The sequence below is a fragment of the Lolium rigidum genome, chromosome 2, assembly GCF_022539505.1.
Source record: "Lolium rigidum isolate FL_2022 chromosome 2, APGP_CSIRO_Lrig_0.1, whole genome shotgun sequence".
NCBI lineage: Eukaryota > Viridiplantae > Streptophyta > Magnoliopsida > Poales > Poaceae > Lolium > Lolium rigidum.
In genome coordinates, this window is record NC_061509.1 from 44305812 (window position 1) to 44322008 (window position 16197).

At 45.2% G+C, this 16197-nt stretch overlaps 2 protein-coding genes across 3 annotated transcripts; one reads left to right on the forward strand and one right to left on the reverse strand.

Moving 5' to 3' along the window:
• Positions 1-504: 504 nt before the first annotated feature.
• LOC124691675 lies at positions 505-4531 on the reverse strand. Its single transcript, XM_047224951.1, has 6 exons — positions 4134-4531; positions 3805-3964; positions 3522-3704; positions 3352-3435; positions 1642-1723; positions 505-1390 (listed from the first exon to the last, which is right to left on the reverse strand). The coding sequence occupies exons 1-6, from the start codon at positions 4445-4447 to the stop codon at positions 957-959; spliced, it is 1257 nt and encodes a 418-aa protein (XP_047080907.1). The 5' UTR covers positions 4448-4531; the 3' UTR covers positions 505-956.
• A 4950-nt stretch (positions 4532-9481) lies between these two features.
• LOC124686337 (protein LPA2-like) lies at positions 9482-11636 on the forward strand. 2 transcript variants are annotated; one of them, XM_047220301.1, is made up of 3 exons: positions 9482-9866; positions 10331-10488; positions 11421-11636. In XM_047220301.1, the coding sequence occupies exons 1-2, from the start codon at positions 9482-9484 to the stop codon at positions 10468-10470; spliced, it is 525 nt and encodes a 174-aa protein (XP_047076257.1). In that variant the 3' UTR covers positions 10471-10488; positions 11421-11636. The 2 variants fall into 2 exon arrangements, with proteins under 2 accessions (XP_047076257.1, XP_047076258.1); XM_047220302.1 differs by having other exon boundaries at positions 10331-10489; positions 11434-11518.
• Positions 11637-16197: the final 4561 nt, after the last annotated feature.

The following is a 16197-nucleotide window of genomic DNA, read 5'->3' on the forward strand; positions in this document are numbered from 1 at the left end:
TAGGCGGGGCTCTACAATGATGAGGAGAAGGAAGCAATTTGTGCTGGTGCGGATCAGCTCGTGCGCAAGGTGTCTGGGGTAGCTGGAGCTGGATCAAGGACGAAAGTTTCCGAAGCTGCTGGAATTGGAAGGTCCAAGTACTTGAGGCTCACTGCGGGATGAGAATACCTGCTTTTGTTTCTGGATATTGGTGGATGTATGAACTTGTAGTTTGCAGTTTTAGCTGAACTTTGTGTTGTTTAGGGGGAGCAAAATATCATCAGGTTTTTGCCCCGTAGGGATGCTCGAGGGCGAGTATTCACAGCGGGTTTCCTGATGATACCTCCTTTTTTCCAACATCCTTCTCCTGTCCCTTTCTTTTGCTTTTGCTTGTGAAAGACATGTTAGGGCATGAGCAATGGTGGCATACACAACTAGTAGTACTACAGTTAAATCAATCTCAAAACTGAGAAACTGTAGCCATAGGATCAGGTCTGACAGATCAAACATCAGAAGACCTCTTCCGCAAGATCTAAATACTGCACTGAATTTATTTATTTTTTGATCAAAAGGATTGCATTTACATGAGTTCCATCTAAAAACTGAACAATCTTCATAGTAAACGGATCGCGCGCTTTCTTCATTAAAGTGGAACAGCAACTACATACTACATGGAGAACAAAAGGTAGTAATTACATTCTGATGTACGGGTTCTGCGGTCCAGTTCACATAGAAGATTGTTGCAATAAGCAAAGATAAAATTCATATATAGCTGGGATTCCCTTCTCCGGAATGTAAAAGTACACTTTTTCTTTACTACATCGCCTCTCCCTCTCCCTCCCATCAGCTGCCGGCAGCATATGTACACCACCAAATGTACTTCATCTGCCGTCAATGGCATGTGCTACAGGTTAGCGAGATCATCTCCTTTCTCTCCATGCAAATTGGCTCAGAGGATTGCGAGAAAGATCAGATAATTACAATGCATTCCTCTGCCCCACGAACTTCCGTGCAACGCCAAAGATGAGAGCCTTTGTCAAGAGCCCCTGGTCAAGAGTACACGCCAAAGCCACAGCCCCGCCGAGCACAAGGAACCTCGCAACGCGGTTCTTCACAGGTTTCTCTTCGGCTTCCATGATATCTGATTGGTCACTGTTGGACTCCAATGCTCGAACAAAATTGTCACCGACCTTGGTATTGATCCGTGCCATCAAGGCGCTCTTCGAAGGTGGCTCCCCTGCAGCCCTGGCTTTCTGATAGGCACGAAGTCCAGGTTCAATTCTTTTGACACATCCCCACATGCCCTGCCGGATACCAATCTTTGCAATCTCGTTGGGGATGCCCATATCCTCATGGTGGAACAAAAGAATCTCGCAGGCAGTAGATCCACCATTCCCTCGTCTTGACTCCACTGTTCCATGATCAGAACAAAAGAAATTCTAAGTATTGAAGGAACAGATAAAGAATGAAAGGAAGAAAGGGGTGTTCCTTTCATTAATTTCTAGAATATAACTGGTCTACTTTTCAGTCATTTTACCTTTCCTGTATCAATTGTTATTTTGCTTCAGCCAGCTCACTATTCAAAAGGTTTTCGTTTCACCTCTGGCTACTAAAATGGAAAGCTACTAAAATAGAAATAAGATAGTGAAGGGAAAGAATTACCTGCACGGATGCACCAGCTTGAGTAATACAAATCTACTCTGCGAGGTTTGTTGCGCCGCGGGATGGATGAACATGGCACACCCTGCATCATGGTACATAAGAGGGACAGATAAATAGCTGAGCGGGAGTATATCATGTCAGTGTAATACACATGTGCACATAGGCATATTCTAGTGATTCGCTCATGCAAGGTGAAGTTGCCTTAAGAGTCCAGACTGCTGATCATTAAGAAATTATATCTCTGTTGTTTTGCACCTCTTCTCAAGTCATCCTTTCTTGAGGATGATGAAATATCTCTGAGCTTTGAGAAATATTGTACTGAATAATTTTATGCTGGGTAATAACCAAAACAACAATGTTGAGACACTTGGTTTCCGCCTTACATAATTCCATTCAGGGAAATCCGAACTAGAGGACAGCTTCTTAGTTTATTTTACTATGCATGTGCCTAAATAGCTACAAAAGCAACTAAGAGGGAACTATCATCCAGGTAGACCAGGCAGTTCAATGAAGCTATAAAATAAAATCATTGGCACATCAATTGATCGAACAATGAACAATGAATTCAGGAGATACGAAAAGAAAAAGATGTGCAATGAAGAAACAGCGGTACGAATACCATATGTACAGTACATGCACAAAAATAGCAAAAGGAGAGAGTTGAAATACCAAAAGAGAAAAAGGTACAATGACAGAGCATGCATGTTAGTCCGCAGAAAATTTCAATAAGGCGCACCATCGTTATCAATGTCAGATAGCTTTTGCTATATCAGGCACACGACCATGACAAAGAAACATGGGTTTAGTTATAAAATGCTGTCCAGGTACTAATAAGCTCTAACCCACAGGTACTTCCACATGTCTTAAATGAGATGATGTTAAGTTAAGCTGAGGAACATGCCATGGAATAAACTACAACCAGAACTGACATGGACATATTTTAAGTTTGACACTGATGTACCAACTCTTTCCAGTTATTTCTTCATTTGTATTGTGTACTTATCCTTATTAACGATAACTTAATACTAGAGGTTCTCCAGCTATCCACATGGTTTGCTTTCAAACAAATAATAGTGAAAATGAAAAAGTGGAGACTTCTGCCTATCAACAACTCACCATTAATAACAAGACTTAAATGATGTTAGAAGTCTGTCCTACTAAATGTACTCAGAGGATGGAGAAGTGGCCTCAGGTCATTATCCTTGGGAAAAGATATCAGCACGCTTGACAAACAAAAGCTGATCTTCATATATGTGACATCTCATTATCATTTATCAGGTATGCACAAATGTGCCGTTTTCCAGTCAACAATACCAATAAATTCACCTAGCTGTGCCTATTCCTAACTGAGTTGGATGATGAGTATGAAAACAACCTTTTGTCAGCGTAATTAATTTGTTTGCGCAAATGTAAAAGCAGTAAGACTGTAGATTCTCCCAGCAGGGGTTTAAAACAATAGTTTATTGTATTCGGAAATCTTGCCATAGATTCTTCTAATAACAAGGGCTAAACATATTTTTCTATGCCAATTAATGAAATACAGTCGAACATTGCAAAGATGTAACTGTAACTTTGCACAATTTCTGTGAGCAACATCATATGCTAAAGATCAAGCACAATTCTCCTGTAAACCCCATCCTCAAGCCCCCAAAATAAATGGAAGCATCGTGAATGAACAACATGAGTAGTATATTCCAGAGTGTGTTTTACCTTTGTAACACAGTAGTACGCGCCTCCAAGTTTCCATATCCGGCGAGCAATGATGTACTCCCTGTCACTGCAGAAGAAAGGGAACTGCAAGCAAGAAAGCAAACCTTAATTTACAAACTGAGAACATGGCAGGACATAGAGCTGATTCGCCATCTCAAGACCATCTCTACCTTGCGAACCCAATGCACTTTCATCGTCCCGGTTGTCTGACACTCCTCCAGCGTATTGTAAGAGATAAGCATGTCATCCCACTTGTTGGTCATGCGGAACTCATCGTCCCCAAAGAAGTCCCTCACTTCATCCGGCGTTGCATTCTCAAAGATTGTGCTGCTCTGGTATTGGGAAGGCCGATTCTGATTTCATCCAGGTACAGACCGAGAATTAGCACCGACATTGGAATTTAGTACTGTACTTAACATGAACAAGGATAATCTACTGAGAAGTATCATTCACCGGTGGATCCCTCCTCCAAGCCTGGTAGGTCATGTTGGGCAGCGCCTTCTCCATCATCTTGATCCACGCCGGGCCACCGTCGTTGCCCTCCACCAGCCTCCAGAGGTTCACCAGGTCATCCTTCCCCACCGCCAGCTCCTCGTTCCCCATCTCCGATGACCTGTCAAGGCAAAGCAGCCGCAGGTCAAGCTTTTCCGTCGTCAAAGGCCACTCCAATTTCGCCAAATCACCAGTAAAGAACACGGGTTTGACCACAGCAACCCCCACCACACCAAGAAGAACCAGGCACGCATTTCACCGAACATGTCGCGAGACTACTAGGCACGTACCCTTGCAGGGAGGTCTCCTCCTCCTGTTGCCGCTGCCCCGCCGCGTCGGTGGTGGTGGTGCCGGCGAAGTAGTCGAAAGAGCCGCGGAGGCGGGCGGGGAGCTGGCCCCTCCAGAAGTCGAGCGTGGTGAATTGCGGCGGGTCGGCGGTGGCGACGATGCCGGCCGCCCAGCGCGGGCGCCAGGCCCAGCCGAGCAGGAGGCCGACGAGGGCCGCCGCCCAGAGCGGCCCGGCGAGGAGCGCCATCTCGCAGGCCGCCCCCCACGCCGTCTTCTGCTCGAGCACCCTCGCCACCGCCGACAGCACGTACCCCATCGGAGCCGCAGCCGGAGGCGGAGGCGGTGGCGGGGGCGGTGGCGGAGTTGTGGATTGCGGCAAGGGGAGAAAGGAATGGGCTTTGCGGCCTATCGGAGAGGATTAAAGACTCGATTTTTTGCTCCCTATCTTCTCTTTTATTGGTTTCTCTGGTGGAGGAGAGGAATGGTAAGGTGTGGTGCACGAGTTGGGATGTGCTCATTGCTGTGTGGTCACGGTGCATGGACTTTGTCTCTATCCTTTTCTATTCTGTCTTGGTCTTTTATTTGGAAAATACATAGTTTCAGAAAACAATTGTGGTAGTAAGAAAAATTTGTAGTCATAGGCTGCTTACTTCCAATCTGGACCTTTTGGCCTCCCTAGTGTTTTTTCAAAGATTATGTGATAAAAAAATGTGCTTCATATCCATACCTGAAAAAGAGGAGGAGGATTTGAGACGATGTGATTAATTAAGAAGAGGTGGGTGACAACTGACTGATATAATATAAGCTCTGGTCAATTCATTGTTGGTTAAAAGGTCATTTTCACATGAGTGCTTAATATGTTTTCCATGTTGGTCCTCAAAGGTACAAAAGATGGTCTAAAGGTATCTAAGCTTTCGTAGAGACTATGAAATTCCATTCCCATTTTTATAATAGTCAAGGCTTATATATTGACCGGCGGATAAAAAAAAAGTGGAGCACATTCATGTCAAACTAGAAAATTATCTTTCCAATCGAATGATCCAACGATAGGAATTTCCCATTCATATGTTGTAATTTAGAATTAAATAAAAGTAGGTAATTTATTGTTTGGTTATGCTAACAAGTAAATTTTATATTATCTACATTTTCTTTAACTCTCTTAGAAAATTATGTTTCTCAAAAGAGGCTTTCGCCCCTTTTATTTATAAATAAAACAATTGCATCCGTACAAGGTTCAAGTGCAAATCGAAAGTAAAACAGTATGTTGAACCAATAGCGCAAACATGTCCAACTGCAAAAAAAAGGCACCGATATACTTCCACCCGGGTGATACAACTCAACTAGAAAATACAATTATATACCCTGATTTAATAGATGAATAACATTTAATAGTCCACCATGAACCAATTAAAAAATCATCACTCTATCCACATTCCATCACTGGTTTTTCTTTTCCTCACACGTACGTAAGGCCAAATACAGTAGACCATGCTTGTGATGTGAGCATTGGGCCTATGGACCTGGTGCAGAGACGTGGAGGGCTCCTGCCCCAAGCGATAAGGCGATTTGGGGAGAGAGGCCGAGGTGGCGCGTGTCGATTCCGGCGGGGCCCTATTTTTGACATCATCCAATCACATGTGGCCACGTACACGCAGCTAGTCCAATAAGGGTAGTGTCTAGTGTGACCATTGGCCAGCCAAGAAGACAACCGAAAAAGAACGGCAGAGACCAGCCCTGCTTGTTATTGATCCGTAGAGTTGGTGCCTTACCAACTGAACATCATCATCATGCCTAAAATAAAAAATTGCACAGGGCTTATTTGATTTGCTTATATAAATTCTGATCAATTCACAAATGGCACCAGTAGCTTCTCTGTATTTGTACATCAGTACATCTGTACATGTCTATCTATATACGTGTATGCTCATGGGCTCATGGCATGTAATTTTGGACGCAGAAGTTTCAGAGAATGTTTTCAAATGGACATATAATTTTCGAAAATGTGAATTTTGTCTACCATTTCCGACAAACAGGTAAAAGGTAGGCTTAAAGGAAAAATATATAAGCTTATGTAGCACACTTGGCACTTTGCCATCACCTCACAATTCACTTTTGTACCGTAGCAGTTTGTAGTGATAGCAGCCTTTGCACTTACCAAAGGACAGAAACGGGTGATCCATACACTCCACCATAAGGAGTTCGTAAGTTCTGCCCAAATCACCGCACTAGTTAATTAAGTAGTGCGCCATTATACAAATGAGATCGTACTTACATGATGACGGGATCAACACTATGAGTAGTTTATAAATTTTGGTACTGCTTGGGGGTTCCCAGTGCAGAAGCTAACTCCCCGTTAACCAATTATTTGCTTGCTTTGTCTAATCAGTTGGTGCGACGCGCATCTGTGTGTCTCAAGTCAAGGGACAGCTAATGGGTATGGCTGCTACCAAAAGTTTGCGTGTGCAGGCTCGAGTGTGTTAAACGTTGCAATAAGAAATTGCCATAGCTATGCGCACCAACATGGAGGACCACCGTCTACCTCCCTAAAGTTTAGGGCGGTGGTCAACTAAATCTGCTTCCCCTTTGCGATTATGGTGCTCCCTGTTTGCTAATGGTGACTTTTTTTTGCGGGTTGCTAATGGCGACTTTCATATAGCAAAATCATATGTTGGCCGGTATACCTAGTTGACATTTAAAACAACATGTGTATCATGCTATTCGACACGGTACATATATATTGTAATTAAATTGGTATGCATGGTTTTGTAAGCTTAATCACCCGAGCTTCTCAAATAAATCATATCTCCAATGATGCAATGTCACTTGTTTATGTAACAACCTATTTGGTGTTGACCAGGGAATATTCAACCGGATAGGCTCACCAGAGTGAGTCGTTGTACTAGTCGACACCTCCCTGCTGGACCTACTCGCAAGGATCTATGATGATGTGAAGATCCAATCGATCTGCCAGATACCAACATGAAGAACAAGTCAAGTATTGAATGGCGGATAATCGTAAGGTTATGTGACTCGCAGGGATAATGTAAACCTAGGTCAAATCATATGTATAAGGCTAGGCAAGGAGATAGTAGCGGTGAACACATTCGTCCACCTTAGACTCTATCTATAGCTCCGACAACTTGTAAACACATCTATCAATATAATCAAGTAGGAATAGGTTACATCGTGTTTGTGTCAATCCCGTCCAGGACTTCCAATGTTGTCATCGCTATTCACCTCATCTAAGCTACTCTGTAGCATCAGTAGTACATTGACATGTGCAAAATCAAGATGACACATCACCTTTAGTCACAGTCACATACCATTAACTATGTACACACATGCTATGTGTATCGCCTATAACGGTATCATAAGCGAAATTTTTGTCAGAAATTATCACGTGCCCCAATAAATTGTCAAGAAGGACCACCTATAAATGAAATTGGTAAAAAGGGCCACCTCTCCATGGCTGCAGGGCCTGCTAGGCAACACGTGGCACATGCCACCATCAGCTCTGGCGGCAGGCATGCCGCCGTCCTGTGTGGCGGCACGTTAGCCAGCCACGGTCACCGTAGAGCGAGGCGGGCCTTGCCGCCACTTTGCGTGGCGGCACGTTGACATGTCATCCTGCCTCCACAGCCAACAGTGACACGTCGCCACGTCATCCTGGCGCCACAACCAACTGCTGCATGGCCCACCATTGACGTCATCCTGCCGCCATTGGCAATATCCAGAATGTAGGCGCTGGACCCACTTAGGGGTTGTTTGGTTATGCCATTATGGAGAATTTGGGAAACCAGTTTTTCTCTATGTATGTTAAGAGTCTAACTAACTAAAACCATGTTCGGCTAGTGTAAGGACCACTTGGTTTCCCTAATCCGTAGAATTCTAGTAGTAGTTTGAAATTCTACTATTAGACAATTTTCTATAATGAAACAAGTGCACCCATATTATTAGCACGAGCTCGAAATGTAGTTTTGTTTTCCTAAACGAGATCTAACAAAGGAACTAACTAAAACTAGTTTTGTTATAAATCCTACCAAAAGTCATTCCCGCAAGACTAACTCTAAAGCTGCCAAATCCAAACAACCATTTAGATTGTATGTATAACCACAAGCAAGAGATGACGCATAATTGAAGTTCTCTTCCTTTTTGAAACTCGGCAATTCAAGGAAAATTTGGAGAAATTAAAATCTAAGTATCCTCATAAAAAATATAGTTTTATTTGAGGAACAAAAAGGTATTTTACAAAAAATTCGTATGATGAATACATTTACAAGAAAAAACGGAATGCGAAAAATAAGGATTTGGGAAAGAAAAAAAAAATTTGATAAAAACAAGGGATTTTCAGAATAAAAAAGTGGGGATATATTTTTGGAGATTAAACGATTTTCCATCATTACAAGAATATTTATGATTCCTGCGCATTTTAGGAATTCATAATATCTCTACTAATTTTACTAGTAAGACTATGTTTTTTTTTCACCTTTTGTTAATTGGGGTCCACCTATACGAAAGAAAGAGATTGTTGCCGCATAGTCATTAAAACTGCCGCAAATGAAATTTGACTGTTGTGAAATAGAAATTGTTGTCCGCATACTAGCCATTAAAACTGCCCCGAATGAAACTTGACTGTTTTGACACTTGGATAGATTATAACGTTTTGGCATTTGAATGGAGGGGCTGAACTTGCGGAGGGAGTAACCTTATGAATGTTAGAAGTTAAGGGACCATGGATATACTTTCTTTAGGAATCATATCGGTATTTGAACAAATGGGTATCATATATAAGGGGCGGTCCGACTGCCTTGCTGCTTGGCAACCGCCCGAGCATGAACTTCTATTGGCGAATTGTCTTACATTTGATGACCTTCTAGTGGAAAATTGTTTAGGGAAGTAACATATTAATCATGGGACTTGTTATCTGACCGGTCTTCGAATTGATATCACATCATTTTTACTGATATAATATTTTTTTCTAGATTGATATTTAGCAAAACGCAGATCATAGATCACTACAAGAAAGCCGAAATGAAACAAACTGTTTTTTGTGCTGAAACAAACTGGACTTCACCTCTCGAAACAAACTGGGACTCACTTTGATTTTCATGGGGCTCCACTATTTTTTTTTTGAGGATGATTAAACTTTTTTTTAGAACAATGAGGGTGATTAAACTGTGTTTCATTTCACAAGACCAACTACACAGGCCGAAATCAAAGCAAATCGCCATTCTCCACGGCCCAGCCCACCAACGCACCTCGTCGCCTGCACCTCCACCTCTCACTCCCAGAGTGAGCCGAGCCAGAGATAACTCGAACGCGCCGGCAACCGCACGCCGTCGCCGTCGCCATGGCCACGGCCTCCGCCACCTCCCTCTCCGCCGCGCACCTCCTATCCCCCGCCCCATCCCGCCCCCGCCCGCTCTTCCGCGCCCTGGCGGCCTCGGGTTCGGGTAAGCAGAAGCCCAGCAAGTCCAAGTCCAAGAACAAGGGCAAGGGCAAGGGCAAGTCGCTGGAGCCGCCGCCCGACGTGGTGGTCCGCCGCGCGCCGGCGGGGAGCGCGTCGCTGTTCGAGCAGCAGCGCACGGAGGCCGGGTTCAACCCCGGCGGCGGCGGGAAGGGCCCGTCGGACGAGGAGGTGCGGCAGCGGCAGATCACCGAGAGCGCCTTCCTCTTCGCGTGGCTGGGCCTCGGCGCCATCATCCTCGTCCAGGGCCTCGCGCTCGCCGCCTCCGGTAATCCATTCGCCGATTTCGACGCAGACCTGCAGCTATGCTGTCTACTAGTAGAACTGAAACGGGTGAACTGTCCTAGCAATCCGAGTTAAGCTTGTCTTGTGGGGATTTTGGGCATTGCTCGTATGTATTGCAAATTTTGTGGGTGCGATGATATGGAGTTAAGAAGCACTGTAATCCAGAGTTATGCATTACTAACTTTTGTGGCGTCTGGTGTGAAAATAATGTTAGATGCACTTTTCATGTTTCCCATGATATTGTTTAAGTATTCGATGACGTTAAGTTGTTAAGTGAATCATAGCTTGTACGATGCTGACTGTTGCGTAAAACTCATTGGCCCTTGGCTAGTTCTAAATGTGCCATTTTACAACAACATTCTATTGCTAAGGGCAACCAAGACTTTTGGTTGTGTAGAATTGTTGACTCCGGTAGTAATCATGTCTGAACCTTCTTATGGCATGCAGGTTTTCTGCCCTCGGAATGGGACAACTATTTAGTCAAGTTCCTTTATCCATCGTTCACTCCAACAGTGCTCTTGTTTCTCGGAGGTACGACTGGATATGGTGTCTTCAAGTACTTTGAGGGCGAGAAAAGTAAAGGCTAGATAGATTACAGCACAAAGGTGAGGGAAAGTGTTAATACATGTTTTTGGTTCATCATTTTGTTTGCATTATCAGCGCTACTTGTGATGCTCTTCATTTCTCTATATAATCTGAATTACAAGTTTATTTTATATGTCATATACTTATGAGTGAGTTCCAATTTTTACTGTGAGTTGTGCATTTGTGATAGATATTACCTCATTTAGTGGTATTTCTACCGAAATATCCTATCTAGGACTTTGAACTCAGTTTTACCCCAGGTTAGCATTTTGCTTATTTTTGTATTGTTAGAAAGAACCATAATGTTACGTCAATGTGGTGCGACAAAATGTGTAAAGATCAGAGGGCGTCGTCAACGATTGTGTGCAGACTTCTCTAATCCCCTATTCCATTCCTTGTCGTCGTCCTGTTATTTTCACCTCACACCTTGCCCAATGGACACACATTAGAAAATGAGAGTCCAAAGCATCTAAAAGGGGCAATCATGACGATTTCCACTTGATGAGGGTAATTAGTGTCACAGATGCATAACTAGAGGGTAAAATGTGGAATTCACTCTATAATTATTGTGAATGAGGGGTTTTTTTTTGTTCGCACTACCAGTCCTACGTGTGGTGCCCTTTAATTAGTAGTGTTGATTATTGTATATGTGTGCTTGCTTCTACATGTTCACATTGTTACATTTTCTTTAAGTCTCAGCTTGACATGTCTCTTTTTAGAACTATTGATGACACTAGAAAGACGAATAGTTTGCTAAAACAGTAACTACATACACATGCAGTTTTCCTTTCCTGTGATGGAATGTGCTTCTCCACATTATTCAGTTGTTCACGACCACACATTATCATCTACAGTAGCAACCTGATTTCTCCATTTGGTTTCTTGTCCATAGACCACACTGTGACCTGTCATATATTTTTTCTCATGACCCTGTTCATTCCATTTGATGCAGGATCTGGGAGCAAAGTTTGAAACTTTGTGGAGTAGTTCCATGTTAATGCATAGTAAAGGCACACAATTTCGTGAAATCAGCTTAAGGCAGGGATGATTACTAGAGTACTAGGCTGGTTCTGTAAATGACTGGATATTGATGATACTCTTTGTAAAGGCTATGACGGTATAATCATTCTGTACTTTTGTAAACCTGTATGTACTGAGCTGTACACTACTGTTTCCTCGCATTGGTAACCTAACCTGTATCTATCATTTGTGCTCAGTGTACATGGATGTCATGAACATGAACTATGACAATGATGCTAAATGTGTTTTAAAGTGGTCAATTTCATAAGCAGATACACTATAAATGCATGATCAAATAACTTTGACAAAGAAACATCAGTTATGTATATCGTAGTATATAAACAAGACTCTTAAGTTGATTTGTGGCTGACTTAGGAAAACATATCTATCTTGTTGTCAATACTTTGTACCGCTGATCTGTTTTTGTCTGCAAACAAGACTTCATGCATGCGCCTAACATAAAACTATCTTAACTCTGCATGTTATCTCAGATGCATATATGTATGACCAAATAGTACCAGGCTAAGCATATGAACATCTGGTACAAATCCAGAACAGTAGTAGTAGGTACTAGATGATCGGCACACTATTATAACAAGGGTCGGATAGTACAGATAGTTGACGACATATTAACTCTTCAGAATGGAAATATATATGGAGTTACGAATCATACGTTGAGACGCAACTTGGACAGGAGCTCTTCGAGAAAGGATGTGCTGCACACTCTAATTCTCCTAGAGATTTATTTATGTAGAACTATAGATGAAACGTGCAGATAGGTTTCTTGAGTATAGATTTATGCAGCAAACTTGGAGATGAGCTCCTTGAGACCGGAGGGAGTGCACTCTCGGATCATCTGCTCAAAACCATCCACACTGAAAACTGCGTGCAAACTCGTATGCGCTCTGATAAACTCTAAGCACACCTCCTTCATCCAGCCGCTACCAATCTTCTCAGCCACGACGACGATGTCCGCCACAGTGGTCACGCGTATGTAACGACTGACCAGCATCTCTTCGCAGATCGACTTGAGCCTTGGGAGTTCGTACCGATCCGCGGCTTCAAACAGGTGCAGCAGCCACATCACATACTCATCAGATACTTCTCTTCCATCCTCTCCGGATTCAGTCTCTCCTTCAGCAGCTCGATCCTTTTCCAGGCTGCCCATGTGCCAGTCGGGGAACGCGTCGGTGTAGATGAAAGCAAGCAAGCCACTGAACACCTTTGCTTGGATGTCATCTATCTTCACGACGGTTCCCGGCGCGCTAGGGCGGTTGTTCTTGTCGCCGACGAGCAGTGCCTTGAAGACGTCGGACCGGGCTGCCAGCATGCACTGGTGCGCCGGGAACTTGTCGCCGCCGCCACCGACCTCAAACATGACGTCGGCTCCCTCCTCGGTCAAGAGGAGGTCGCTGAAATGGCTCTGCATGTCAGGCGGCAGCGCTGCGGTAAAAGTAGCGCGGCGAGCACCCTCCTCAGCGAAGACAAGAACATCGCACCGGATGGTGAAGCTGTCGTCCTTGAGATGCTTCGATCTCTCCAAGATATCCCTTCTCACTGCCTCAGCGTAGCAGTGCTCAGGGTTGAGGCTGAAGTCCTTGATTCTGGTTCCACGGATCTTCGCCGTCACCTGCAGCCGGGTCTGGTCGATGAAACTGAAGGCGACCTGGGCCTTCACGGGGCGCGCCGCCGGCGCATAGCCGCCGTCGGCCTCCTCAAGGGCGAGGGAGACAGATATGTACCCGGCGCAGCTGGAGTCGTAGCCGTTGGGGTAGTACTTGAGATACCAGCGGTGGCCTCCGACTAAGAACGTGCGGCATCGGACGTGCTCGCCGTTGGGCAGGGCGTCCCTGTTGCGTGAGTAGCCTTCCACCGCGAGCAGGTGGTACCCGCTGCCGGCGCCGGCGTCGATGGGCGACGCGGTGGACGGGCTCAGCATGCCATCGGTGCCGACGAGAGAGACGCCGGCGAAAGCCATTACGGCCGGCCGGGGTGGGAGAGGATGAGAGAAGTCGGTCCAGGCCGGATACCACACGTGTTTATATACCACACCCGATCTAACCTCTTCATGTTCAGTGAAACGTACAAATTAATTTGGCCCGTCTCCTCGAGTACGTAAGTTCAATGCAGCCATTTGCACTTCCGTGCATGGGCGAGAAGTTATGTCGTTCGATCACGTACAGCACTAATGTGGTGCACCCGTTTCGTTCCGTCTTACGCTCAATGCACGATAGCTAGCCAGAAAGTTGTGCGGATCCTGTGTGTGGCACTGTGGCTCCAGTCTAAGAATTAGCTAGGGGCGTTTGGTTGTCTGGGCCTGATTCGTGGCTCACTGGTGCAGCGGTGCAAGCACGCGGCCAGAACGAGCCACAGGCTGAAATTGGCATGTTTTTTGATAGGTCGGGCTGCATCGGCTAGGCTAAAAAGAACTTTCTATTTGTTTGCTGGCAGCCAAGCCCAAATCTTGATGGAGATGATATTAGTCTTGTTTGGTACCATTCAGGCATGCCTAAGGTTACCTCTTCTCTATGACAGGTAGCTTTACCATGCTCTCACCTTCCATCACACAGAAATCACAGTTCATGATAGTTGCAAACTTACGAAGCAGAGCAGTTCATAACACGATGCTCCCTAGCTACTATGAATGGTTCATAACACGATCATCCCTAGCTATTACGAATGGTAGTTCATAACACGATGCTCCCTAGCTACTACGAATTGCAGTTTATCATAACGGGGTCGTTCAACATACGGGGATCAAAAGGGGTTCGAAAAACAGGGGATCATAGGGGGGTTCTTCTTCTTCTTCTTCACTTCTTCACTTCTTCTCAGATGGTGGTGTTGCCTCTGGCTTCCCACATTGCGTCTGTCCACTCTTGCCTCTTCACCTTCCAGGCATCATTGTCGCCTGCGTCCACGCCATGGCCGGTCTCTACTTCATCAAAAGTGACAAGCTCTTCGAAGAACTCATCCTCGCCCCAACCTAGGATCCAGTTGTGAAGAATGCAGCAAGCAAGGACCAGCTTTACCTGAGTGTCAAACGTGTGGAACGGTTTCTGGTCAAGAACCTTAAACCTGAATGCAGCAAAGGCCCTCTCAATGGTGACTCTAAGGATTGAGTGTCTGAGATTGAACAACCCTCTCGCATTCAGAGGTCGGTGCTTCGCAGAGAACTCGTTGAGGTGGTACCTTGTTTTCCTGAAGGGAGGTAGAATTCCAGATCGGCATGCATATCCAGCATCTCTAAGGTAGAACTTACCGTTAGGGATTTGCAACCCATCAGGCATTGACAAGCTGTCGGCCAGGATGCTCGCATCATGAGCTGAACCCTCCCACCCAGCAAGCACGTAGGTGAACCTCATATCGAAATCCACAACTACTAGCACGTTCTGGCTGGTGTAGTGCTTCCTCCCGCGGAATGCTGCAGACATTGATCTCGGTACCTTTGCAGTGACATGAGTACCATCAATAGCCCCAAGCAATCATGTACAAAAATTAGCACACAGTCATTTTTCTGACAGTACCACATATATGATAGGTAGAAGGAACATGATTTTGTACTCACCCTGAAATAGGGGAACCACCTGTAGTTGTTCTTGATCTTGGATGGTGTGTTCATTGATACTGGCTTGATAATTTCACCTCTGAGCTCCCCAACTGCGTACAACACCTGCTGGAAGTACCGAGAGATAGTCTCCGTGGATCGCCTGAATGTGTTATGGATAACTCTGAACCTCTGGTTATGACCGACGACATGAAGAAACATTGCGACTTGTTCTTCGACAGTTGTGTGGGTGCTATCAGTCAACAGTCCTCTACCCCTGAACATTTTCACAAGTGCATAGAAAGGAGCTCTTCTCATCCGTAGCATCTGGATAGCCTCTACGTCATTGCAGTTGTAGATGTTGTTGAGGTCGGCAATCCTCTCCTGATCTCGTTGTAACATAGGCCCGTAAGTCACACGAGGAAAAGCAGCATGCCTAACTTCTCTCTTGTGCACCATCAGGATTCATGCTTGTATGCAAACGATTAGTGCTGCGGCGTGATGCACAAGCTGGAGCTGATCGCTCTACTCAAACAAGATCTATGCATTACGAACGGTCTTATCGAACCCAACCAGTTGTACGAACATGAATCTAACACTACAGTAGAGTAGAGGAGTTTCCCCTTACCTCCGTCATGACGGACGATGGACACGGCCGAAAGCCGCCACAAATGTGCACAGGCTCCGCCGCGGCTGGAGAAGAGGACCCTGGTCCGGCACCGGAGACCGAAGGGAGATGCGCGCTGCCAGATCTGGGTCGCCGCCACCGTCGGTGCGAAATTTGAGGGAAGGGAAAATCTGGGAGGGGGCTAATGGAGAGGGTAACCGAAGAGGGAGGTTACCCCTACCTTTTCCGCGCAATGCCGCTGGGATTTTGGCTTCTCCCGCCATGCCGAGGCGGAGCTCCCGCGCGAACGCCGTTGTCGATTTTCGTCTCGCCGGAGCCTGGCCCTGGAGAAACTGTCAAACCGGGCGTTTCTCCGGGGCCTGTCCCAGGGTGCTTGAAAACCCGTGCTATGTGATACGTCTCAAACATATCCATAATTTCTTATGTTCCATGCTACTTTTATGATGATACTCACATGTTTTATACACATTATATGTCATTATTATGCATTTTCCGGCACTAACCTATTGACGAGATGCCGAAGAGCCGATTGTCGTT